Here is a 27,237-nt window from a genome sequence, read left to right on the forward strand (position 1 = left end):
TGGCAACAGTGCGGCTTAAAAACTGTGGACTATCCTTAGACATGATATTTGGATGCTGTTTTAATTAAGTGATCTTCATGATCCTGCATATGGATCCTCTCCCACCTTGTAATTATTCTCTGGTTCCAGAAAAGTGTAATCTCACGTCACAGCTGAATGTGAAGTGAGCAAGAACTCCCTCAAATTCCAAATTAGTAACAAAGCTATTATTGTCAGGGATGCAACACTGAAACAGATTCATAATTGCCTATACAGAGGAGGGGAAAAAAACAACTGTACAGAAAAGCTGTGGTCCAAATGAAGTCTGCATGTCATGTGCAGCTGCTGTGCAGAACAGTGTGATGACCGATTATGCTTGCTTGCAGTCGGAAAGGTCTTTCTTATGAATCAAGGCAAACTGGAAAATGTATCGAGCAGAACATTAGGTTTTGAATAAATAGAGAATTAAAAACTATAGGGAAATTTTCCACCATGTACAAATTTTATTTATATACAGTAGATAATCCTTTTTTCATCTCTTTATTGATCAATTGTGTATTGGGAGGAATGAGACACTGGATTTAGTGACATGACTCAGCTAAAAAAGAAAGCTCCTTTAAACAAATTAAAGCATTCTATCAGAATGTCAATGGTTTATGATTGATTGGAATTTTTATCTAACAGATTTAAGTAGTTGGGAAAACTCACCTTGTTTCTAATAAAGCCTAAGTGTGGCTGATATAATTGGTCTTAGACATGCAAATCACGGGCGCTAGCAATCTTTGGATTGCTTGTCATAATACTAATCTAGTCATCTCTATACTAGGGAAGAGCTGTCAAACTGGGAGAAAATGAAGATATGTGATAGGTCTCAGGAAAAGAACCCCTTCCGGGGTTGATGGGCTGCAGTGACAACAGTGCACATGCAAATGTAAGTCAGGTTTACTACACTTGAACCTGACTCTATGGGTTGTGAACCATTTGTGGAGCTAGGGTATTCATCCAGATGGTTTATTTCTGTTTTTGTCATTAACAATTGGACATTGAGGTAATTTTATTGAATAAGCATGGTAACCAAAAGTCAGCATTTGAGTAGTAATTCAGATTATATGAACCAATTTTACATTTCAGTTTTTCAAACTATTATCCAATCATTTCTATTTATTGGATATTTTTTGAATTTTGTGCTCTTCAACATGAGGTAATTTAGTTCTGTGAATGTCCACTACAGCATGAGTTGAGCAGAACAAAGCTCCTTCCATTCTGGTCCAACAATTTCTTAGTCATGACCTTCGAGCAACCCCGACAGCACCTGTGTGGATTTAACCACATTGTGCACCAGCCACTCTTAAAACATCTTTGAATAAGAATGCCAAATTGTAGGATGGCTGTGTGCTGCAGATTGATACTCATAAAGAAGTGGGTTGAAACTGCCCAAGTTTATTTTAGATTGGTCCCTCACAGACAGGAGACTTTCTCCCACCAGTCTATGTTGGACTTGAACAAGATTCTCAGAAGTAAATGGAAAGCATTTTAGCTGCTGTGCTACTCTAACCGCTTAATGAAGGCAAATTTTCTAATAATTGTAAATCCCAAAGAATACCTCTTTGACCATTGTTCTCCTTTTTCAGTATCCTACTAAGGTCCAAATCACTATTGCCATCAATTATTTTTGAAGGACTTAGATGATGTTTTCCTTTTCTTTCTGATTTTTCTGTTTTCACTTCTTTGGATTCTTAGCTAACATTAAGATCTTTAACTACTCCTCCAGTGTCTGTTGAAGTCTGTTTCTTTGATATTTTTTCTCATCTCTATTTTCATGCTTGATTACACTCCACTGCAGATTCTATAGTGCTTCATCTCAACCAAATTACACTGCCTTAGCTGAAGAATTATATGCTCAATGAAATGTCTACTACCAGTTTTGCAATCCAATAAATTCACCAGAACATAGTTTATTGTTACTTGTACATGTATAAATCTTTAAAGAGGACCTCATCTTTGCAGGAACACAGTAAACATGGCTAGGTGCAGCCAAACAACTAAATTACCACAAACTGACTGGTAACTATGCAGACAGTAATCCTGAGAAAATTCACATTCTGAGCTGCAAATTAGATTTCCAAAAGATGGCTTACTTATGTTCTTTGCAAGGCCCAAAGGGGCCAATGACATCAACTATACTCAAGATATCAAAATAGGATAATTAGATGGACTGATGATCCAAAAGTAAAGTCATGTTATGGGTATCACAAATAGAATAAGATAACTTACTCAGTTGATGCTGCTGTTAGTACTGCATAGTCGTACTTCAGTATTATACAGTACAATTTAGCTTGACACCAGCTTCACACAGTTTTATTTTCCATCTCCATCATTGACTCCAAGACTATTACTACAATCTCCAGTTGCGTGACTGAAACGAAGACTTTGATAAATCACAATTATCTGTATCTATGTACTTCTAGCTTGGAAATTTATCACCTCAGGCTAAATGCAGAGGGTAGAATTTGGCGTCCTGCTCAACCATAAGCTGAGCATTATCCCCACATTTGATTGATTGTTACAAAACATTGGCCTGCTTCTATCCCTAGCTTGCTCCCATTGCTGCTGAAACCTCAACAAATGCTTTCCTTACTGGACTCTATGTCCCCATTCTTCACAAAAGTATTCATAATTGCGTGGTCCATGCCCTCTCCTGCACAAAATCCTGTTATCACAGTGATCCCACTGTTGCAAAGCTCCACGGGATCCTTATGCTCCAGAGCATTGATTCGAAGATTCTCATGCACATTTTTAGCTCCATCCATTTGGCTAGCTCTGGCCCCATTTTGGCAATCACCTCCAGCCACACATCTCTGCATATACCTTTTGCTTCTCCAGCATCAGATCACTTCTTATTTTACATTACTATGGAATTCTCCCTAGTAGACAAAACAGAGGTGTCTGGCATTTCATGATGAACATGCAAGCTGGTGGGATGGAAGATGAGGCCTATAGGAGACAGCATTGAGTGAATTGGTGTATAGGGTAGGAGAAGCAAGTGATGACAGATGAGTACTGCTGCCCAGATTGGCTACATGGCTGCTGTCGGTGACGCATTTCTGTTTTTCCATTTTGGGAAATGCAGTAGTTGATGTAACCATGGTGCTGTTGTTATTTAATGGGGAGAAAATTAAAGTCTGGCCATGCTGAGCTGTGCACCAATCAGCTGTTTGATACATGTGTGGGTAGCATCTTGACTAATACTGCTGATAATCCCTATGCTATACTGGAAGGAGATGGAGGCAAAATGGTGACATGATCACCACTGTCCGTTGGCTGCCTGACCTCAGTCATTGCCAACTACATGGTCCAGGGCTTGCAGATACAGTTCATGGTTTAAAGTCCAAGTGTGGTGCCTGCTGATCTTCCTAGCATGCCTTGTTTAATTTTGTACCACTTCAACTGTGAAATACTGCGATTGCCATCATTAATTTAAATTTTTGGCATGCGACTCTAATGTAGTTAAATGATTTGTCACTTACTGAGCTAGAGTGGAAGCTTGTATAGTATGAGCCCCTTTTCATGTCTGCTGCTCTTTTTATCATGTTCTTGTTTTTCTGAGTTCTTGTAAATGTTTCAATTACCATGGCTTCGCAGTGATTTTTGTTTGTAGACAATATTCTGCTGTTTTCGTTTCCACATGAAAACAACAGTAAAAAAGCTACTGAGAAACAGCATATGCAAATATTCATGAAAACTGCCTCAGCTCTTTTAAGAGCTGTTTTATGCACAGAACTTCTTTCTCTTTAGCCCACTCCAGGTGGTACAGTGTGATCCTGTAATTGTGTGTCCTCAATTTTAATATTATGATGAATATGTGTAAAATGTGCTGGAGCAAGTATCACAGACATTAAGCCCATCCCATAAAAATGAAAACTTCTCAAAGTGTGATGAGCCAATCCAACGAATCAAGGTTGAGCCCAAGAAAGTTAAACATCTCTAAAATTCTTTATTCTAGAAAGGCTATTGCTGATCCAAAAGGCATGGATGCTTGATTCTCAAGGCTCTTTGAGAAAATAACTGCTTCCCTAATTCATCTCTTTCCACTGTCCCTTTTGACTGGTATTTTACCTTTATAGAGAAAATGACCGAGTGTTGCACAAGAAGAAATCAAAGTCAGACCTCCATAATAGAGATTAGTATTGCAGTAGTCAGCTGGGAGAAAGTTAGTGCAAAGAACTAGAAACAAGAAGCTGTTGCACCATATCAGCCACAACATGCTGACAGGGCCTCCACAAAAATCGATTGGCTTATGATGTTTCAATTCCATGGCTCAGAAATAGGTCGAGTACATATTGTAAAGTTACAGCAGTCGCCCTCCACATTTCTAAAGCCTTCAATAGCAGATCATAAGTGGATTATGACAAAATAAAAATTGCCCCATTAGATCTGTATGTATGTTTTTCAAAAGTGGTGACAACCCAGCTCTAAAATGGCTTCCAAGTGCAGTATTGTTGGAAAACCGAAATGACTGCTTGGACACCATTTGTCTGTGTCGTATTATGAAAGCTCATTGGAAAACTGTTTAAATTAAAAGTTATCTTTGAAGGACAAGGGGTACTTTGAATGCAAATTCCCTGATCAGCAGTTCAGACAAGAATATTGTTTGCAGGTGGTGTCAAAAATGTTAGTAAGGGTGGGTATTCAAGCATCTGAGAAGTAACGGCTGGGAGCATGTGGCCCTTAGTCATTAACTAGCTGAACAAATGAAGCACATTCTAAAGTATGGTTCAAGATTGCCACCATGGAATAAGACACCATTGTTTAAGATTATCAAGCTGGTGATATCTTAAAAGCGATTGTTTAAACATTAGTGGAAATCATCTTCATAATTCAGTGTTCCTGAGTTTTTCTTTGTTTATATGGAAATTGGATGGAACTCCATAAGCAGCACTTGTGTACCACTAAGAGACTGTCTTTTCAAGAGTTTGCCAATAGCTGGAAGATCTGCGGACTAAACAGTTGACCCATTTGTATATTTCTGATTGTGCTTTATAGTATCAATATGCTTTGCTTCTCTACATTATTTACAGTGGGAAACTCACCTGTTGAAAGATGTGAGACAACCAGATTACAAAGTAAATGGAGACCAAATTGGACAGTGGGCGAACAAATACGTATTACCATCAGCAGAGAAGATCAATAACTATTGAGGGTTGAGCATGATGATGATGATGATGCTTTCACTTTATAATAGTTATAAACATTCTTCTGTTACAGAGCTTCAACTTCTTTGCTTAATAATTGCACTTGATCTAAACTGGGTCACAAATACAGCAAGAACTGTTGGAAAAGCTGGTAGTACCCTGGATAAATATGAAGCTGATAACAGCCAATGATGGAACATTGTCTCCCTATTTGGCAGGCTATACAGAAAGTACACCCTTGGTGCAATGCAAAGCTTTACAAACCAGTGGGTTGCTGGGAATGTCAGAATCCCAGTACAATATTGAAGAGATGTGCAAGAAATTGCTTTTCTTCCAGTGGATTACAACTAATATAGATCCACAAAAGTTGTCCATGAAGATAGGTGGACTTGATGAGGATGGTATAGAGCAACAGTTTATCTTCTCCAACTTTGAGCCAGGCTGATATTCATCACAGAAAAGTAGCTTTTCAAAGGAGCTGTGATCAGGAGTGACCAAAATTTTGGTCAAAGAGATTGTTTTAAGAAGGGCCTTAAAAGAGGAGTGGCGGAGAGGTTTAGAGAGGGAATTACAGAGTGTAGGGTCTTGAGGGCTGAAGGTATGGTGTCAGTGGAGGCCACACATGTGCCAGGCAATGACCATCTACAACAAGAGAGAGTCTAAGCACCTCCCCATGATATTCAATGGCATTACCATCACCAAATCCCCCACTATCAACATCCTGGGGGTCACCATTGACCAGAAATTTAACTGCACCAACTACATAAATACCGTGGCTACAAGAGCAGGTCAGAAGCTGGATATTCTGCAGCGAGTGACTCACCTCCTGACTTCCCAAAGCCTTCCACCATCGACAAGGTACAAGTCAGGACTGTGATGGAATACTTTCCACTTGTCTGGATGAGTGCAGCTCCAACAACGCTCAAGAAGTTCGACACCATCCAGGACAAAGCAGCCCGCTTGATTGGCACCCCATCCACTACCCTAAACATTCACTCCCTTCACCACCGGCGCACTGTGGCTGCAGTGCCTACCATCTATATTATGTACTGCAGCAACTCACCAAGGCTTCTTCGACAGCACCTCCCAAACCTGTGACCTCCACCACCTAGAAGGACAAGGGCAGCAAGCGTTTGGGAATACCACCACTTGCACATTCTCCTCCAAGTCACGCACCATCCCGACTTAGAAACATATCGTCGTCGTTCCTTCATCGTCACTGGATCAAAATCCTGGAACTCCCTACCTAACAGCACCGTGGGAGTATCTTCACCACACGGACTGCAGCGGTTCAAGAAGGCAGCTCACCACCACCTTCTCAAGGGCAATTAGGGATGGGCAATAAACGCTGGCCTTGCCAGTGATGCCCACATCCCATGAATGAATAATAAAAAAATAGTGAGGGGTTGGTTGGGAGGGGGGGTGGGGTTTAACATGAGACCAGAGTCAGAGGAACAGAGTTCTGGGATGGCTGTAGGGCTTGACGATGTAGAGATTGGGAGAGGTGAGACCCTGAAGAGAATTAAACAGGGAGCCAATGTAAATTAGCAAGGACTGGCTGATGGATGAACGGCACTTGGTGCAGAATTGGATACAGGCAACAATTTTGGATGAGCTAAAGTTTGAGGGCCAAGAATGGGAGGCTGGTCAGGAGAGCATTGGAATAGTCTCGTCTGGAGGCAACAAAGGTAAGGATGAGTGTTTCAGCAACTGAAAGTCTGAGGCAGAGATGGAGGTGGATGATGTTAAATTATAAGAATATAAAAAGAAATAAAGTATTCTACAGACACATAAATAACAAAAGAAAAATCAGAATAGAGATAGGACCACTAAGGGATACACAAGATAAACTCCCAAGTAATGACAGCGAAATGACAGAAATATTGACTAGTTACTTTGCCTCTGTATTTACCAGGGAGACCAGCAAGGTGGGTAGGACATTGGAAGAAGAGATCCAAAAAGATATTAAAACATTTAAGATAGAAAGGGGGGAGATAATTGAAAAACTAATCAATCTTAGAGAAGATAAGACCCCTGGATCGGATGATTTGCATCTGCGCATATTAAAAGAAGTTAGGGACATTACTTATATATAAACATTCATTAGAAATGGGAATAGTGCCAGAGGACTGGCGACAGCTAATGTTATTCTCACATTTGAAAAGGGAGATGGAACAAGTCCAGGGAACTATAGACCAGTGAGCTTAACGTTGGTTTGTTTTTTATTCGTTCATGGAATGTGGGTGTCGCTGGCAAGGTCAGCATTTATTGCCCATCCCTAATTGCCCTTGAGAAGGTGGTGGTGGTGAGCCGCCTTCTTGAACCGCTGCAGTCCATGTGGTGAAGGTTCTCCCACAGAGCTGTTAAATAGGGAGTTCCAGGATTTTGATCCAGCGACGATGAAGGAACGATGATATATTTCCAAGTCGGGATGGTGTGTGACTTGGAGGTGTTGTTCCCATGTGCCTGCTGCCCTTGTCCTTCTAGGTGGTAGAGGTCGCGGGTTTGGGAGGTGCTGTCGAAGAAGCCTTGGCGAGTTGCTGCAGTGTATCTTGTGGATGGTACACACTGCAGCCACGGTGCGCCAGTGGTGAAGGGAGTGAATGCTTAGGGTGGTGGATGGGGTGCCATTCAAGCGGGCTGCTTTGTCCTGGATGGTGTCGAGTTTCTTGAGTGGTGGTAGGAAAGATAATGGAATCTTTACTCAAAGATGTAATAGAAAAACATCTAGAGAACAAAAATATGAAAAAGAATAATCAGCACGGATTTCAGAAGGGAAAGTCATGATTAACCAACCGTATTAAATTCTTTGAAGAAGTAACAGAAAGAGTAGGCAAGTGTAATGCAGTAGTTGCAATATATTTGGATTTTCAAAAGGCCTTCGATAAGGTACTGCATTGTGGACTCATGGCTAAGGTCAGAGCATGTGGAGTCGAGACAGTTAACAGAATGGATAGTAAGTTGGCTGCAAAACAGAAAACAGAGAGTAGTGCTTAAAGGGTAGCAACTCAGACTGGCAAAAGGTGGGAAGTGGTGGTTCCACAGGGATCGGTGCTGGGACCACTGTTCACAATTTACATTAACGATTTGGATTCAGGAATCGGAAGTACAATTTCAAAATTTGCGGATGACACCAAATTGGGGTGTGTAGTTAATACAAAGGAAGAATGCGTCAAAATAGGAACATCGGAACAGGAGTAGGCCATTTAGCCCCTCGAGACTGTTCCGCCATTCAATGAAATCATGGCTTATCTGTGACCTAACTCCATATCCCTTAATAGCTTTGATTAGCAAAAATTTATCAATCTCAGATTTAAAATTAGCAATTGAGCTTGCATCATCTGTCAATTGCGGAAGAGACTTCCAAATTTCTACCATCCTTTGCACGTAGAAGTGTTTCCTAACTTCACTCCTGAAAGTCCTGGCTCTAATTTTTAGGTTATGTCCCTTAGTCCTAGACTTCCCAACCAGCGGACATAGTTTTCTCTCTATCTACCCTATCAGTTTCCCTTAATATCTTGAAAACTTCGATCAAATCACTCCTTAATCTTCTAAATTCCAGGGAATACAACCCTAGTTTGTGTAATCCCTCCTCGTAATTTAACCCTTGGAGTCCAGATATCATTCTAGTAAATCTATGCTGCACTCCCTCCAAGGCCAAAATATCCTTCCTAAGGTGTGGTGTGGTGCCTGGAACTGAACACAGTACTCCAGGTGTGGTCAAACCAGGGCTTTATATAGCTGTAGCATAACTTCCACCACCTTGTATTCTAGTCCTCTAGATATAAAGGCCAGCGTTCCATTAGCCTTTTTAATTATTTTCTGTACCTGTCCATGACATTTTAATGATCTATGCACATGGACCCCTAAGTCTCTTTGGACCTCCACTGTTTCGAGCTTTTTACCATTTAGAAAGTACTCTTGTCCTGTATAATGTCCTTTTTGTCCATTACTGACTGGTTCAGATTGGCTGTATCCACTTTAAGGAAGTCTATTCCTGAGAATTAGCATTTCTAAAGCGTTTTTATCTCGGTCTCACACCAATGACTGAAATCTCTGCCATTTACATTGTGAAAAACATGGAATAATAGACGTTTTTTTTTATAAAACAGGATACTGTTTAGGTCCAAAGTGGACAACCTCACATTTGCCTATTTTATGCTTCCATCTACACTGCTTACATGCTGCCTATCTTTGTGTCATTGGCAAACTTGGATATGTGGCTCTCTATCACGTCATCTAAGTCGTTAATAAGTATAGTGAATAGTTGAGGCCCCAACACAGATCCCTGTGGGACACCACTGATCACATCCTGCCAATTTGAGTACCCGCCCAATATCCCTACTCTCTGTCTCCTGCCACTCAGCCAATTTCCTAACCAGGTCAATAATTTACCCTCAATTCTATGAGCTTCAACTTTAGCTAACAGTCTCTTATGAGAAAATGCAAGAGGACATTAATAAACTTGCAGAATGGGTGAATAATTGGCAAATAAATTTCAATATAGATAAGTGTGACGTGATTCATTTTGGTAGGAAGAATAAGGAGGCCATATGCTGCTGGGATAATAAAAGTCTAAATGGGATGGAGGAGCAAAGGGATCTAGGGGTACACATACACTAATCCCTAAAAGTAGCGACACAGATTAATAAGGCCATAAAAAAGGCAAATCAAGCACTTGGGTTCACTTCTAGAGGGATAGAATTGAAAAGCAGAGAAGTTATATTAAACTTGTATAGAACCTTGGTTACACCACATTTGGAGTACTGTGCACTGTTCTGGTCTCCATTTTATAAAAATAGAAGAATTGGAGAGGGTGCAAAACAGATTCACAAGGATGATACCAGAACTGAGAGGATATCCTTATCAGGAAAGGCTGAACAGGCTGGGGCTCTTTTCTCTGGAAATGCAAAGGCTGAGGGGTGACCTGATAGAGGTCTTTAAGATAATGATAAGGTGGACGTGGAGAAAATGTTTCCACTTGTGGGTGAATCCAAATCTAGAGGTCATAAATATAAAATAGTCGCTAATAAATTCAAAAGGGAATTCAAGAGAAACTTCTTCACCCAGAGAGTGGTAAGAATGTGGAACGTGCTACCACAAGGCGTAGTTAAGGCAAATAGCATAGATGTATTTAAGGGGAAGCTAGACAAGCACATGAGGGAGCAATAAATAGAAGGGTATCCTGATAGGACTAGATGAAGTAGGGAGGGAGGAGGCTCATGTGGAGCATAAATGCCGCATAGACCAGTTGAGCTGAATGGCCTGTTTCTGTGGTGTAGTTTCGATTTAACTCAATGTAGGTGATCTTTGAGATGTAAAGGATATGGGGTCAGAAGCTCAGCTTGGGGTTGTGAATGCTTTCTCCTGGAATCCTTGAACTGCTCTATCTCTTGTATGTGATAGTTCAAATGCAGATTTACCATCACTTGTTGCAGTAAGTGATGGGAAAATTGTTACTTGCATGCTGGTACTTCAGTACAAAATTTCTGCAAGTTATCCTGTGGTCCCAGTAACTTCTGGTAGTTGTACACTTACTGGACTCTAAGGTGCTTGTACACAGTGTATAGGGACTGGTTTGGAAGTTGCACAATTCCTGGGGTTTATACAAGATGCCTGTGCACAATATATAGTGATTGGACTGCACAGTGTGTGTGTACACAGCATGTAGTTGTAATATTGAGTGCAGCTGGTGAGGTGATCAGTATTCTGATCGCAAACTGAATCCTCCATTAGGATTCTTCTGAAAGGCAAACCATTCATCATAGCCATCTGAAAGGTCAGGTAAAGTTAAAGAATTGTTCAGTAAGGGTAATGAATTGTCAGATAAACTGATTACAATATGATTTTTACTTCCGAATTTATAACTCTAACTCATCTCCCCCTCCTCTTTTTTGAAAAAACGTGCCTTAGAAATAATTAGTACAGGGAAGTAAAGAATTGAGACAAGAAAGGGGAAGAGAAAGTAATTAGAAAAAAAATGAAGGCTTGCCAACTGGCATTTAAGATCTCATCTCTTTTCTTGTCGTGTTTGATAAATATTCTTTGTGTTAGCTGATTTTATGCATTATTGACCTTTATCCTTTTTATTTTATATTATTCAACATTCTGAATTTAGGAATGAAAACAGTCATTGGTCCTGTATAATGTCCTTTTGTCCATCACTGAATGGTTCAGATTGGCTGTATCCACTTTAAGGAAGTCTATGCCTGAGAATTAGCATTTCTAAAGAGTCTTTATCTCCGTCTCACACCAATGACTGAAATCTCTGTTTGCCATTTACATTGTGAAAAACATGGAATAATAGGCGTTCTTTTTTATAAATCAAAAGGTCTTTATAATTAACCCAGTAATAGACCGATGAGCCTTGCCAATATGAGCTGTGTGAAATATATTATGGCTAGGTAATTCACTATCATCCAATTTCTGGAAGTGAAAGAATTCTAGATACTGCATAATGTAATATAGCTCAATAGCACAAGCACTTGATCGCTTGACCTACCCTTGCTCTTTTTCTAGCCCCCCTCCGCCCACTTAGAAGTTTGAATGCTCGATGCCTAAATCTCCCTGTCATTCAGATAAATTTGTCCTTTTAAGGAGTTTAGTTTTGGCAAGATGTGGGGCCCGAATTTAGCAGGCCTGCGGGTTCCCAGCGGGTGGTCAACACGCTCGGCGAAATTAGTGGGTTGCCCACGCGATCGTAGCAGGCAACCCACTAATAGGAATCAATTACCTGCTCCTCCGGGGTCCACGGCGCTGGCCTGCGCGTCGGTCGGGCTGCGCATGCGCAGTACGATCTGTCAGTTGGAGGCTCTCTAGTTAAAGGGGCAGTCCTCCACTGACAGATGCTGCAACCAATGGGACAAATTGCAGCATGGAGCAGCCCAGGGGGAAGGCTGCTCCCAGTTTAATGATGCCTCACCCCAGGTATCATCAGATGGGGTGAGGAGGAGGGGGAGGACACAGATCTTCCCCGGGCGGGAGGAAGCGGTCTGCCTCTGCCACCAAGAAGGCCTGGCTCGAGGTGGCAGAGGGGGTCACCTGCGCCACCAACATATCGCCCACCTGCATACAGTGCAGGAGGCGCTGCAATGACCGCAGTAGGTCAGCCGCAGTGAGAACACGAAGTCTTTCCCCTACACTCCGTCTGCCACAACACTGCCCCCACCCCACATCTCCTTCGGCACCGCCAACACTATTCTGTCACATCACCCTTCATACCCACTCACACCCCATCCTCATCTTACCTCCACCTACTCACCTCGCCAGTACTCACCCTGCCACTAACACGCTACCCACTCCTCATACAATCTCATTGCTCCATCCCATACTCACCCTCTCGTGCATCTCCCTCACGGCCAGCCTCACTCAACCTGCCACCACCTGTGCTGCAGCCACAGGGCATGCATCACATATGTGCAGTAGGCAGCGTAAGGCAAACGTCTCGTCAGCATGAAGGGGGTGCACAAGGGTGTCTGAGGGTTTGTCATGGGTGTTACCCATATTGAATTTCAGAGCAACAAACAGCACACATTATATTGACACCACCACTGCCATATCTCCGCGAATCCTGTCCGTTGTGTCCAATAATGCCCGCTCCCGGGTATCACTATGAGGACCCACCACTGATGCCACCCATCGTGTTACTGCAGAGTAGGTGCAGGTGTATTTGCAGGGCTCGTCCGCGCAGACGACTGAGAGACATCGGCGGTGTAGCCGGCTGCACCCTGGAAGGATTCGGAGGAGAAGGTGTGAAGGGCAGTGGTGACTTTGCCAGCGACAGGTAAGCAGTTGGTGCTGGGGCCAGCCAGGAGCAGCTCGGCATGAAAGAGGCTGCAGATCTCCACGACTACATGTCGAGCGAATCTGCGCCTCCCTGTGCACTGCTGCTCGGAGAGGTCCGGGGAGCTGCGCCTCGGTCTGTGGACCCTGTGGCGAGGGTAGTGCCCTCTGCGACGCGTCTCTCTCTGCGGTAGCCCTCCCTCCTGCTGTGCAGGTGGGCGTGCAACAACACCGTGTTGGGGGGATCCACGTCTCTGCGGCGGACGGCGTGGACTGCGAGGCTGCTGGTGCTGGTCATGCTCTTCGTCCTCCGAGGGTCTCCACACACCACCCAACTGGCAGGTGTTGGTCTGAGGGGTTCTGCAGGGTAGGTGTGTGGTTCCTCGGACTGGGGCTGCGGTTTCGTGTCGGTCTGTCCTCTGGCTTGGCGGGGGGTGGTGGAGGGCAGGGGTTGCCCTACGTGACGCGGTGGCCTCCTGCGTGGGTGAGGGCTCTCCCCCGTGGAGCGCACCTTGGCACCTGCCACAGGCTGCTGGCTGCAACACGCCTGGTTGGAGGGAGACTGTTTCCCCCAGTGTGTGAAACTCACTGCCTTGAACCGAAAATCCCACACTTCCTCTTTTGACAGCTGCTTCAGCTCATTAACTGACCACAACGAGCAAGGTAAGTACTCTCAAGTGGAACCCCGCTGGCTTTAATTGCCTGCGGGATTCCCACCAGCGGGGCTTGCGCGCGCAGCCCCGCACGTCAGCATGGTACCCGGAAGTGGCCGGGATTTCGTCGCGATCCAGTCACGTGACCGGAGATCGGGATTTTCGGGGCCACCCCGCTGGGAACCCGCCGGAAACACGATCCTAAAATCGAGCCCGTGGTATCTACACATAAAAGTGGGTCACCATTGCAGGGATGGATAAAAGAGAAAAAAAGTTATCCGATCTAATACGTTAAACTCAAATTGTACCTCAGGCGACTGATTACAAAGCATTAAAGAAGAACTGCTGAATCATGGAGCAAAACTCGGTACTGTTCTTTAATGACCATTCAGTTTTCCAAGCTAGGATTGCCAACCCTCCAGGATTGCCCTGGAGTCTCCAGGAATTTAAGATTAATCTCCTGGATATACATGGGTGCAATTCAGGAGGAAAATCATAAGAGGCAGTTAAATTTTTTTTCATTGAGCGCTTTTGTTGATTAATTATAAACATATTGTAAATGGGGAAAAAAGGCTGTTTGACTGGCCATAGCAGTTGGAAGCGGGAGGTCATGTGATGAAACCTCCAGAAATATGTCTAACGTTGACAACCCTATTACGCTGGAAGTAGATCCTCCTGATTGCTCCCGTGTGCGGTAAAGCCCCCGAGCCAGGCTTACTTGTGGTGAAGACTCTCACTGTATCCACGTGTGACAGAATCTCAACCAAAAGCTACTTGGAAGAGAGCCAAGAAACACATGCACCTCCAAACTGCTTCTATGTTTTATTGAGTCACAATCTGTAGAGAGTTGTAAGCAACAGCATGCTCACCTGTGGTAAATTCCTTAAACTGCACCCATTTAACGTGGAATTTTCAAACCACATCCACATTTGGTGGAGCCCCTACAGGACATGTCTGCATGTGGTGAAGCTCATGTGGTAAGAAGACATGCCCATCTGCGGAAGAGCATGAAATCATTTTCACTACAACTGATTTGTAGTGCTATGATTTATAAGCTAAAGAAATCTCAAATGTAACAGAGTGCTACTTCGCACTTCCACTATGGAATAGACTGCTCACTACAACAGTACATGCGGACCGAGACATTCACAAATGAAATGAACATTCAATAGAGTAGACAGTTGCGGGTTTGTTGCAAAGGAAGAGGGAGGTACAAGTATTCTGGGTGACTCCTGTACATGGATCTGAACAGGGTAATAAACTCTATGGAATGAATAGAATGTATGGAATGCTAATTCTGGCCAGTGTGTAAGCAAGCTAAGCTTCCACACACTGTTGTCAGGTGTCATGATTTCTCCAGCATTCCCCCTCAGAAATGATCTTAAGTAATGTTTCTTCTTAACTATAGAGTTCTCTGTTCAGACACTGTGTTCTACTACGGTTCAGAGTATGGAAAGGTCAGATGAGAAAGCTGAAATTAGTTTTGCATGTGAAAAGCTTCTGTCCAACTCATGTTTGAATTCCATACTAATTTCTATGTCACAATCCAAAAACTAGATATTTTTCAAAGGAAACAGGGGAGCATACCTGTACTTCTGGAAACTGTTTGCTATTGCATATTATCTTTTCTTTAAAGGCTTCAATCACCTCTCTTAGCAGGACATCATTATCTGCCAAATCTGGAATGTGCACTCAAGTTTCCAACGTGGTACGTGTGCACTGGGTCCCATTTTCACCTATATAACTCTATTAAGGTCAAAATGGCTTGTTTGTCAGTCTTTAATGTAATAGGACTTGAGGATTTTAGCACAATCTAAATTTGCAATGCCATTCTTTGGATCTGGATTCCACCATTAACCTTTCCAGTGCATTCTCAAGGATGTTAAGCACTTCACCTAGGAACATAGGAACAAGAGTAGGGCATTCAGCCCATCAAGCTTGCTCCCCCATTCAATTCGATCCTGGCTGATCTGCACCTCAACTCCATTTACCCATTTTTGCTCCATATGCCTTGATACCCTTACCTATCAAAAATCTATCTCAGGCTTGAAGGCTCCAATTGTCCTAACATACACAGCAATTTTGGGGAGAGTTCCAGGTTTCTACTACCCTTTGTGTGAAAAACTGGTTCCTAATTTCACTCCTGAATGGCCTAGCTTTAATTTTAAGATTATATCCCCTTGTTCTTGATTCCCCCAACAGAGGAAATAGCATTTCCATGTCTATCCTATCAAATCCTTTTAACGTTTTAAATGCCTCGATCAGATCACCCCTTAATCTATATATAAGGGAATACAAGCCAAGTTTATGCAACTTGTCCTCGTAATTTAACCCTCTAAGCCCCGGAATCATTTTAGTGAATCTGCGCTGGCCAATATATCCTTTCTGATGTATGGTACTCAAAACTGAATGCAATATTCCAGATGGGGTCTGACCAAAGCTCTCTACTACCGAACCATAACTTCCTCCCCTTTGTATTCCAGCCCCCTTGAGATAAAGGCCAACATCCCATTAGCATATTTGATTGCTTTTTGTACCTGTCTACTAGCTTTTAATGATGTGTACTTAAATCCAAAATCTCTTTGCTCCTCTGTAATTTCTAGTTTCTCATCATTTAGAAAATATTTTGATTGATTAATTTTTCGAGGGTTCAAAGTGGATGACCTCACACTTTCCCACATTGAACCCCATTTGTTGCAGTTTTGTCCACTCACTTAATCCCCTTTTGCAACTTTTATGCTCCCATCTGCACTACTTACTCCCTCCTAATTTAGTGTCATTTGCTAATTTGGATATAGAACACTCTATTCCTTCACCCAAGTCATTAATAAATATGGTGAAAAGTTGAGGCCGCAGAACAGATCCCTGGGAAAAACAACTTGTCAATTCCCGCCAATCTGAGGACATACCCTTTATCCCTACTCTCTGTCTCCTACCTCCCAACCAATTTCCAACCCAAGTCAAAAGGCTACCTCCAATTCCATGCGCTCTCATTTTTGCTAATAATTTTGTGTGAAAACTTATCGAATGTCTTCTGGAAGTCAATATAGATAACATTCATAGACACTCCTTTGTCTGCCTTATTAGTGACCTCCTCAAAAAATTCAACTAGACTAGTCAGACCCTTAACAAAGTCGTTCTGGCTCTCTCTGATCAGTTCATATGTGTTCAAGTTCTTAGTCACTCTATCCCTAATGACAGATTCTAGTAGCTTCCTGACAACTGATGTTAAACTGACAGGCCTATTGTTACTTGGTTTCTCTCTCCCACCCTGCCTCAATAACAGAGTGACATTAGCATATTTCCAATCTAACTGCACAATTCCCGAATCAAGAGAGTCAGCCTTACTTAAGTTTAAAACCATAGTTTGTGTGTGATCTTTCTCTTTCACAAACTTAATGTCAAGCTCTATCATGTTATAAAACAGAAAATGCTGGAGAAGCTCAGCAAGTCAGGCAGCATCTGTGGAGAAAGAAACAAAGTTAATGATTCAGGTCGAAGACCTTTTATCTGAACTGGAAGAATTAAAGTTTTTGAGCAAGTACAGAGCCAGGGAAAGGAGGGGGGAGTGGTGGAGGGAGGGGAGGAAAGAACAAAAGGGAAGGTCTCTGATAGGGTGGAGTGCAGGAGTGATTAAATGATAAAAGGGGTGAAGGTGCAAGGCAAGGAAGGTGGTAATGGGACATGTTAAGAAACAAAAGAAACTCTATTTCTTTCTCCACAGATGCTGCCTGACTTGCTGAGCTTCTCCAGCATTTTCTGTTTTTATTTCAGATTTCCAGAATCTGCAGTATTTTGCTTTTGCTCTATCATGTTATGGTCAGTAATTGCAAGATGCTCCTTTACTATCAGATTATTAGTTAATTCTGGCTTGAAGCTCCTCACCTGTACTAAAAATCCCTGAAGAAGGTTGACCGCAACTACTTGTATGAGTCAATCCAGTGGCAGTATGACCTGAAGGGAAAGTTTACAAACATTCCAGCAGCACAGCACAAGTCAATTCACCTCCAACTGAATTCAAGCTACTCCGATAGCTCGCCAAAAGCTGCTTTTCCAATTGATTCCAACAGAAGGTTTCAGTTTGTTTGCCTTAGTCACATGACTTTTTCTTTTTACTTTTGTTGGCTGGGAATGAAAACATCCATTTACTATTGTTATTGTTCAATTCATTACGGTCAGAATTGTGAGCTTCTGTCTCCTTTTTGTTTCTACCATCTTCAAATTACCCACATCATCCACAGTTATTTGACCTAGAGCATGTGAAAATTATCTGCTTCAAACCTCTCCCAATGGCACACTTGTCTGGACTAATAAAAGGTTCTTGAAAGCTTGTCCCAGATGGATTTGTCCCTACTATGAGGAAGTACCTGTTTTTTTGCCTTCCCCTGTGGTACAACTAAGATAAGGATGTAGCAGTATGAGGTATTATAGACCTGAGCCTATATCATAGAATCATAGAATGGTTACAGCAAAGAAGGAGGCCATTCGGCCCATCGAGCCCATGCCGGCTCTTTGTAAGAGCAATCCAGTTTGCCCCATTCCCCCGCTCTTTCCCCATAGCCCTGAAAATTTTTTTCCTTCAAGTATTTACCCAATTTCTTTTTCAAAGCCACAATTGAATCGACTTCCACCACTCTTTCAGGCAGCGCATTCCAGATCATAACTACTCGCTGCGTTAAAAAAAAAGTTTTTCCTCATTGAATACAGGAGTTGGGATGTCTTGTTGAAGTTGTACAAGACATTAGTAAGGCCACACTTGGAATACTGTGTACAGTTCTGGTCACCCTATTATAGAAAGGATATTATTAAACTAGAAAGAGTGCAGAAAAGATTTACTAGGATGCTACCAGGACTTGATGGTTTGACTTATAGGGAGAGGTTGGATAGACTGAGACTTTTTTCCCTGGAGAGTAGGAGGTTTCGGGGTGATCTTATAGAAGTCTATAAAATAATGAGGGGCGTAGATAAGGTAGATAGTCAAAATCTTTTCCCAAAGGTGGGGGAGTCTATAACGAGGGGACATAGATTTAAGGTGAGAGGGGAGAGATACAAAAGGGTCCAGAGGGGCAATTTTTTCACTCAAAGGGTGGTGAGTGTCTGGAACAAGCTGCCAGAGGCAGTAGTAGAGGCGGGTACAATTTTGTCTTTTAAAAAGCATTTGGACAGTTTACATGGGTAAGATGGGTATAGAGGGATATGGGCCAAGTGCAGGCAATTGGGACTAGCTTAGTGGTATAAACTGGGTGACATGGACATGTTGGGCCGAAGGGCCTGTTTCCATGTTGTAAACTTCTATGATTCTATGATTCTATGTTGCCTTTAATTCTTTTGCCACTCACCTTATATCTGTGTCCACTGGCTGTCCACCCTTTCACCAATGGGAACAGCTTCTCTTTATTTTCTTTATCTAAATCCTTCATGATTTTGAATACTTCTATCAAATCTCCTCTCAACCTTCTCTGCTCTAAGGAGAACAACCCCAACTTCTCCAATCTATCCACATAACTGAAGTCCCTCATCCCTGGAATCATTCCAGTAAATCTCTTCTGCACCCTCTCTAAGGCTTTCACATCCTTCCAGAATTGGACACAACACTCTAGTTGTGGCTGAATCAGTATTTTATAAAGTTCAACATAACTTCAAAATATATCAAGAAACCAAGCAGAAAGTTAAGGCCCATAGTGCAGGATGTTTGAAGTGTCTCAGAGAAGGAAGATAAACCAAGTAATCAGATAATTTGGGTGCCACCAAGCTGGGGTTTTGAAAACCTGAAGATTGTAGGAGGAAGGAAATATGGAGGAAGGCGAGGCATTCTACAACTTTCATGTCCTGGGAAAGAATGAATTACAGTCGAACACATTTGAATGTGTCTTGATTTCAACATGTTGAGTATGTAGATGGCATATTTATACCTTAGAGGAACAAGAGAGGAATGTTCCAAGAAGTAATTACCATAATAGTATTGATAAACTAGAGAAAGATGAGAAAAGTTGCAACAAAGAGAGTGAATGAACTGACATGTGGATCCACTGCTTGAACCACAAATGTACTCAAGTATCACCAGAATACCTTCTGATTTCCCTTAACCTTTCCATACTTGCTCTGCCTGGACATTAATTTCACTGGAGGCCAGATAAATACTTGGGTTGCTGACCAGGCTGGGGCATCATGTTAAGTACATTTGGAACATTCGTAGAAAGAGATTTTTGTATGAAAACCAAGTTGTATTATTGTTTGATTTGTGCTAAGTTAAACTTATTGCTGTTTTGAAATTGATTTATTTTTCTCCATTTCCTTTCCAGGGAGGGATGATTGCCCTATTGTTGGCAATATTGTTTCTCGTCATGGTTCTCTACACACGGCGGCGATGGTGCAAACGCCGTCGTGTCCCACAACCACAGAAAAGTGCCAGCGCAGAAGCGGCGAATGAAATCCACTACATCCCGTCAGTATTGATGGCAGGTCAGACTCGAGAAAGCCTGCGGAACTCGCGCCTGCAAGGTCACAACTCCAGCGGTTCCATTAACATCCGGGAAACTCCAATCCTGGACGGATATGAGTATGATATTGATGATCTTCGTCAACAGCTACAGAGGGAGTGCATGAACGGCGGGGAGGATTTTGGCAGTCAGGTGACACGAACCTTGGATTCTCTTCAAGGGTGCGATGAAAAAACCTGCTTGGATCTCACTCCAGGTCTGTACCGCTACACTGCTTTTCTGAGCGGGGTGGGGGGGGGTGGGTGGTGAATGATTCTTGATCGTGTAACTGGCAAGTCTGAAGTGCTTGGTGCATTCTACTACATAGAAACATAGAAAAATTTACGACACAGAAGGAGGCCAGTTGGCCCATTGTCTCTGTGCCGGTCGAAAAAGAGCTACCCAGCCTAATCCCACTTTCTAGCACTTGGTCCCCAACCTTGTAGGTTTGACACTTCAAGTGTATATCCAAGTACTTTTAAATGTGATGAGGGTTTCTACCTCTACCACCCGACAGGTAGTGAGCTCCAGACTCCGACCACCTTCTGGGTGAAAAAAATTTCCTCCGCTTCCTTCTAATCCGTTGACCAATTACTTTAAATCTATGCCCCCTAATTATTGACCTCTCTGCTAAGGGAAATAGGTCCTTCCTGTCCACTCTATTTAGGCCCCTCATAATTTTATACACCTCAATTAAATCACCCCTCAGCCTCCTCTGTTCCAAAGAAAACAACCCTAGCTTATCCAATCCTTCCTTATAGCTAAAATTCTTCAGTCCTTGGCAGTAGACACATAGCACAGTACTAATAAGTGTAGACACAAATGTGAAGATTTGTAACTGGTGTGAACAGCTTTTCTCAAAGAACTGTCTGCAGCATGTTGTAATCTTCATTCAAAATGTTTAGCTTCCTTCTCTGAGTGCATGGGACTCTCAAATCCATGGCCCACTGTCTATGCACTTTTGCCAGCATTGTGCCCACTGGTGTCCTCCAGTGCTGATCACACTAGATTTTGCAGGGTCATTGGGAGGGCCTCTCATCTGCATGGGGCTGGCAAGCACCCGTAGCACATAGGTGCATTTCTGGAGGCTGCCTGATCCTAACTGCTGGAAAATAGGGCACCAGGCTGTAAATGGAGGAAGGGGGTATGGTGCACAGGCCCGTGTTTTAAATTATTACCTTTTCTTCGGGGTCCAAGCCTTTTCCCTATTGATACCCACTTGCACATTCCTGGAGGCCACTATACCTCATCTCTCTTGGCCTCCATTCTTACACCAGGTTCCTTCTCGGCCAGGGAAGCAGGAACTCCCAACTTTTTCCCAGCGCTGCTCCTTTGACACCATTATAAGGGATGGAGTGGAGCTTCCATCCCTTACAAAGTCAGTCGGAATTCCCAAAGTCAGTAGGGATCTAACAATTTGGATGTCTGCCTGTTTCTGGGAAGTTCTGCTGGAGCTACAGCAAGAGTCCGGCGGAACTCATGAGAAAATTCAGGATCATTGCATGAATATATCAATCAGTCCCAATTCTGACTATTAGAGGGATCTGTACAAGCTTTAACGTGTCATTATATCTCCCATTCTTTCAGGAAACTGTATTTTACTCAAGATTTAAATAAATTATACAATATGTAGGTACATCATAAAGTGTGATCGATCAGGTAGCTTTTGTTTTTGGCCGGTTATTTCCATTCCAGTTTATTCTTACTAATCTCCAGTTTAGTTTGTTGTTCCTTTGTTTTAGTTTCTTCAATATCTCTTCTCGCTTTGGTCCCAATCTTTGATGTTCTGATGAGATCTTTTCTGTTCTTTCTCAACTGTCAGTCACTTGCTCAGACCTCAGCTCAATGCAGAACAATTGCTGTTTTCTATTCATTTTGCTCAGCTATGTACACTCTCACTATACCTCCTGTTGGTTGTGATCTTAAAGCATAAACTCCTTGGTCATAGCACATATCCTTTGCTTACTTTATTGTATTTGATCTGTTGTGAAACTTCTCTTTTGATTTTTGCTTTGAGCAGTCATTCTAAGGTGGGAAGTGTTGTTTAATTCTACTGCCCATCAACAATTGTGCTTGGCGTTTGTCTTGACCTTTTGTTTCATCAGCAAATCTGTTTTGCGATTTGAACAGCATCCTTAGCTTTACCTTTCTCATTAGTTTGTTGGGTATTTCAGTGATTAGGTTATATGTTTCAACCTGTGAGGTTAATGCAGTATTTTGAACTCCACACTTGCAAACTGGGGTCCATTACCTGAAACTGCTTACAATGTATAATAACATTTGAATTCTTAATATTGCTTTATTAAGGTAAAAAAAATGAAAAGTAGACTATGATAATTAAATATTGATTTTTGAATGAAATTCAAATACATAAATCCCAACTTTTTTGCAATGTCATTGGTTCTTTTCTCAGTTTATTGCATGTCGAACATCAGCAAAGCAAATCTCTAATTGGTGGTAAGATATCAGGCCAGAATAAATCAGTTTAGATTTCCCTCCATTGTAGGTTTGTCATTGGAGGTGTGTTAATATTGCATCTTTACTCACTGGTGTGATACTGGTGTTACCCTGCTGTGACCCTGTCGGATTTTCCTCAGTGGACCCTAATTAAATATTCAGAACAGGCTCCCAATGCTATCAGTACAGTCTGTTGCGAGCCTGTCTTCAGGGGGACGGGAGGGGGTGGTTAGAGAAGGGAAGTCAGATACTGCTGCAGCATTCAAGTAACTAAGTAGCTGAAAGTACCAAGTTAGCCATTTTGTGTATGCAACAATAACAATTTGGCTCCCTGCAATGTTTGAGACTGGTGGTTCTTCAAGGCACCAAGCCTCCTAATCTATAGACTCATCAGCTGTGGAGGAGAGCTGTGTGTCAGCAAATGAAGGAGTTGATGTAGTTGCCAAAAGGGGACCATCATGGCAGGACTGATTTTTGCAGTTGAAATTTTGATGTTGGCAGCTGGCAACAGGTTCTGCTGGGTGACTTCTTCATGAAATAGAGACTCAAGCTGCCCGCCAGCTGCCATTGTTCAGTTTCCTCTTATTCCTCTCAACACAGGTGGATGGGATTCTAATGGAAACACCACAATGTCCTGTGCTGCATACGTGAAGGGCCAAAAAATAATCTTTGCAGGATCAGCAACAATGCTGAAGCTATTGGCAAGTTGCAGGTAGATAAAGCTCCTCCACCCACTCCTGAAGAATACTTCAGCAGCCAAATTTGACTGAGTACTCTAATCTGTCTTTCAACAGTATGTCTGCCTGACTATTGTCACCTAGCAACCAGCCAGGCACTTTTAGAAGGTCCACAGGCACTGGAGGAGAAAGATCCAATGTTGGACTTAAGAGGTTTATTTAAATTCACATACTGCAGAAGGAATTGCAGGGGCAGAGGAACATTGCAAAGGGCTTTGTACAAGTGAGGAATGAGTGCTAGGTCTCCACCCATTTTTCTCCACCATCCATTCAGAATCAGATACAAAATGGGTGATAAATAGGAGGAAAATCTAGGCTGACAGCTCTTGCTAACCTTGTAGATTTTTCAATTCCTTTATGGTTTAGATGTATTCTTACCAACATAAATTTTCTCAGGCTGGCAGATACACAAATTTCATGACTTCAGAACAGAAACCCTCTTCAATAATCAATTCATCTCTGAACTATTGTATGCCAGGACATATGTCAACATAAAAAGCTGGCAAAAGCCAAATGACAGCTTCAAAAAAGCTGATAGACGTAAATATAGGCCTTATGATGTGTAAATACAAGGAGTTAGAATTAAGGTACAGTGGGAAAACGGTTTTATCAGAACGTAAACTAAAGGTACGCCCAACATTTCATCACTTTTAATACATGGTAAAAAGTCTTTAGTACACAAAAGCAATTTGCAGCATGGTGGTCTTAGAATTTACTGAATGGTGATGTGAGTGCTGAGGGCACCAGATTTATTTTCTAGGGCCCTTGGGGCATCCCCAGAAAACTTTGATTTTGACACTATGGGCCCGATATTAGGAGGGAGGCGGATTGGCAGTGGGGGGTCGACTGGGCGCGTGGGTAATGCGCCCAGTGAATTCGGGGTGCTCCGCACGCGATCGCAGCCTAATTGAAGGCACTTACCTTGGCTTCCGGGTTTCCCATTCCAGACCTGCGCAGTGGGTGCACTGCGCACCCGCATCCCGGGCTGTCAGCAGGAGGAGCCCTATTTAAAGGGGCAGTTTTCCAATGCTCCTCCTGCATCAAAGAACCAATTTTGGAGTATGGAGCAGGCCAGAGGCAAGGTTGCTCCAAGGTTCTCTGACTCCTCACTCCAGGTGCTGCTCGATGGGTGAGGAGGAGGTGGGAATTTTTTTTTCCATCGGATGGGAGGAGGTGGCCTCCCTCCGCCACCAAGAAGGCCTGGCTGGAGGTGGCCAAGGAGGTCAACAGCAGCGGCAATGTGTGCAGAACCTGGGTCCAGTGCAGGAAGCGCTTTAATGACCTAACCAGGTCAGCCAAAGTGAGTATACTTACGCATTCTCCCACACTCCGTCTTCCACATCACCTCCACCACCACACAACTCCTTCTGCACTGCCACCACAACGCTCTAGCATCACTCCTCACATCCACTCAACCATCATCCTCACCTTGCCTGCACTTACTCACCGCCCCAGTTCCGATTCGAACACGACCACGCAACCCAATCCTCATACCATCTCATGGCTATGTCTCACAAACACCTTCCCTTGCATCTTCCTCACGCTCACCCCCACCCACACCAATGCATGCAGCGGGTCACCATGCAACCATCACTCAATCATGCCTCTGTGTTTTGCCTTGATAGGAGAAGAGATGCCAAAATGCCTGGGAAACGGCAAGGACCTGAGGGGGCCCGCCACACCAGGTGGTCTGAACAGACGCGGAGCAGCAGGCACTAGAAATAAGCCGGACGCTGGAGCGTCTGTCCGTGGCGGACGCCGAGACTGGGAATGCACAAGCGGCTGGTGACAGAAAACTAATACTCAGCACTCATGATAGCGAATGATCTTAGCATCACTTGGCATCTGCAGCACCTCAACATCTGTCCACATGCATAATATTGCTTTCTGTTCACTTGCAGGGCCATCTGCGAGTGCTGTGACTGTGGAGGGCGATTCCTCAGAGGACCTGCCGGCCTCTGAGGGGGTGTCGTCACATCTGAGCGAGCCATCCACCAGCGCAGATACACACACCTCGGTGGTCCCCGTCCTCACTTAGTTGGGCTTGCACATGGTGAGTTACCATGCACATGTGAGCACGAGCAGATCCTGGTGGCAGGGGCAGCCGTGGAAAGTCCGAATCGGTGGGAGCACTCTTCTTCAGGCTCTGCTCAGCTGGACCCAGATGCTGAACCCTGGGGGCCAGCCATGAAATGGAGAGTCGTCGAGGGCCAGCAGCACATTGCCGAGGTACTGGAACAGTTGCCACGCACACTCTCCACAATCGCGCAGACGATGGAGGAGTCCAACTCCTGCATGAGTGGAATGGTGGCACAGGTACAGGAGGGTATCTCCAAGATAGTGTCACAGGGACGTGAAGGCATCTCTGAGATAGTGTCGCAGGTATGTGTGGGAATGTCTGCGATGGAGGAAAGGCTAGCTTCCATCTTCAAGCACGGCTCAACAATGAGTCCATTCAGGCCCTGACAACGGCCGTTCGGATTCAGGGTGAGCAACATTCTGCCGCCTTAAACAGGCTGACAGATACCTTACAACTGGCCTTCCAGGCTTCACACAAGTCCTCTAAACTGTCGTCCAGCAGGCTGGAAGGAGTGATGTAGTCTTGGGCCAGGAGAAGGATGATGGTGAAAGGGGACATAGAAGTGGGGACGCCACTCAAAGCGCTCCCAAGTGTCACCCGTTGCCCCCCTCTCAACCAGTATCCGCAATACTGCCCCCTCTCCAGGTGGCCGAGACTGCCAGGTGCAGGTGGAGCAGTCTTTGGAGGGGCCCTCACAGGCACCGAAACCCAGAGAGCGTCCGCGCAAAGCATCTCATCGGTCAGGGCATGGACAAGAGCAACCTGCCACTACCTCTGCTGAAGCCACAGGGGTGGCACCATGTCGGAGTTCCCGTAAACGTAAGGCGAAGGTTTTGTGAGCACAAAGGGGATGCACAAGGGTGTAAGACAAAATGTCATGTTTCTGATTTACTTTTGTTTGATTTGCAAAAAAAATAAAAATTTGTTATCACCACTACTGCCACGTCTTTGCAAATCTTATTTGGTTTGTGCAATAATGCCCTTTCCTGAGGATCACCATGAAGACCCACACCTGATGCCACCCATTGTGTCACTGCAGAGTGGGTGTAGGTGTATTTGCAGGGCTCTTTTGTGCAGACGACTGAGAGACGTCGGCGATCTCCCCGGTGGCAGCCTGGAAGGATGCGGAGGAGAAGTTGTTGAGGGCAGTGGTGACTTTGACAACGACAGGTAAGAAGATGGTGCTCGGGCCAGCCAGGAGCAGCTCGGCATGAAGGAGGCTGCAGATGTCCACGACTACATGTCGAGTGACTCTGCGCTTCCATGTGCACTGCTGCTCAGAGAGGGCCAGGAAACTGAGCCTCGGTCTGTAGACCCTGTGGCGATGGTAGTGCCTTCTGCGACGCATCTCTCTCTGCGGTTGCTCTCCCTCCTGCTGTGCAGGTGGATGTGTCATAGCACTGTGTTGTGGAGCTCCACGTGTCAGAGGTGGATGGCATGGCCGGCGAGGCTGGTGATGCTGTTCATCCTCCGAGGAAGTCATGACTGCAGCTACGGCGGCCCCCATCCGGAAGATGTACATTTGAGGGGGTCCGCAAGGTAGGTAAATGTGTCTGCACACCGGGGTTGAGGTTGCAAGTTTGTGAGTTTTATTGTTAGGAGGAGGGTGGTGGAGGCCAGACTTTGTCCAAAGTGACTGAGTGGCCTCCTGCAATGAGTGAAGGTCTCCCCCTGCCACCTGTCAAATGGATCTTTGCAGCTGCCACAGGCTGGTGGCTGCAACAGGTCCATTTCAACTGGGAGTGTTTCCCCCAGTACGGGAAAAACGCTCAGTTGAGTTGAAAATCCCACCCCTCCTAAAATATCCTCCAAATCAGGCCTCCTAATGACCTGAAGTATCAAATTAATTGATTTAAGTGGGATCCCGCCGGCTTTAAT

The 27,237-nt window shown here is 43.9% G+C and overlaps 1 protein-coding gene across 1 annotated transcript in view; it reads left to right on the plus strand.

The window, feature by feature from the left end:
- astn1 (astrotactin 1) overlaps positions 1–27,237 on the plus strand; it is a 2,273,142-nt gene that overhangs the window by 689,607 nt on the left and 1,556,298 nt on the right. The window contains exon 3 of the mRNA XM_067989612.1: positions 19,909–20,302. Coding sequence (XP_067845713.1) covers positions 19,909–20,302 — 394 coding nt within the window. The remainder of the gene's footprint in view (positions 1–19,908; positions 20,303–27,237) is intronic.

The sequence above is a fragment of the Heptranchias perlo genome, chromosome 9 (assembly GCF_035084215.1).
Source record: "Heptranchias perlo isolate sHepPer1 chromosome 9, sHepPer1.hap1, whole genome shotgun sequence".
Taxonomy (NCBI): domain Eukaryota; kingdom Metazoa; phylum Chordata; class Chondrichthyes; order Hexanchiformes; family Hexanchidae; genus Heptranchias; species Heptranchias perlo.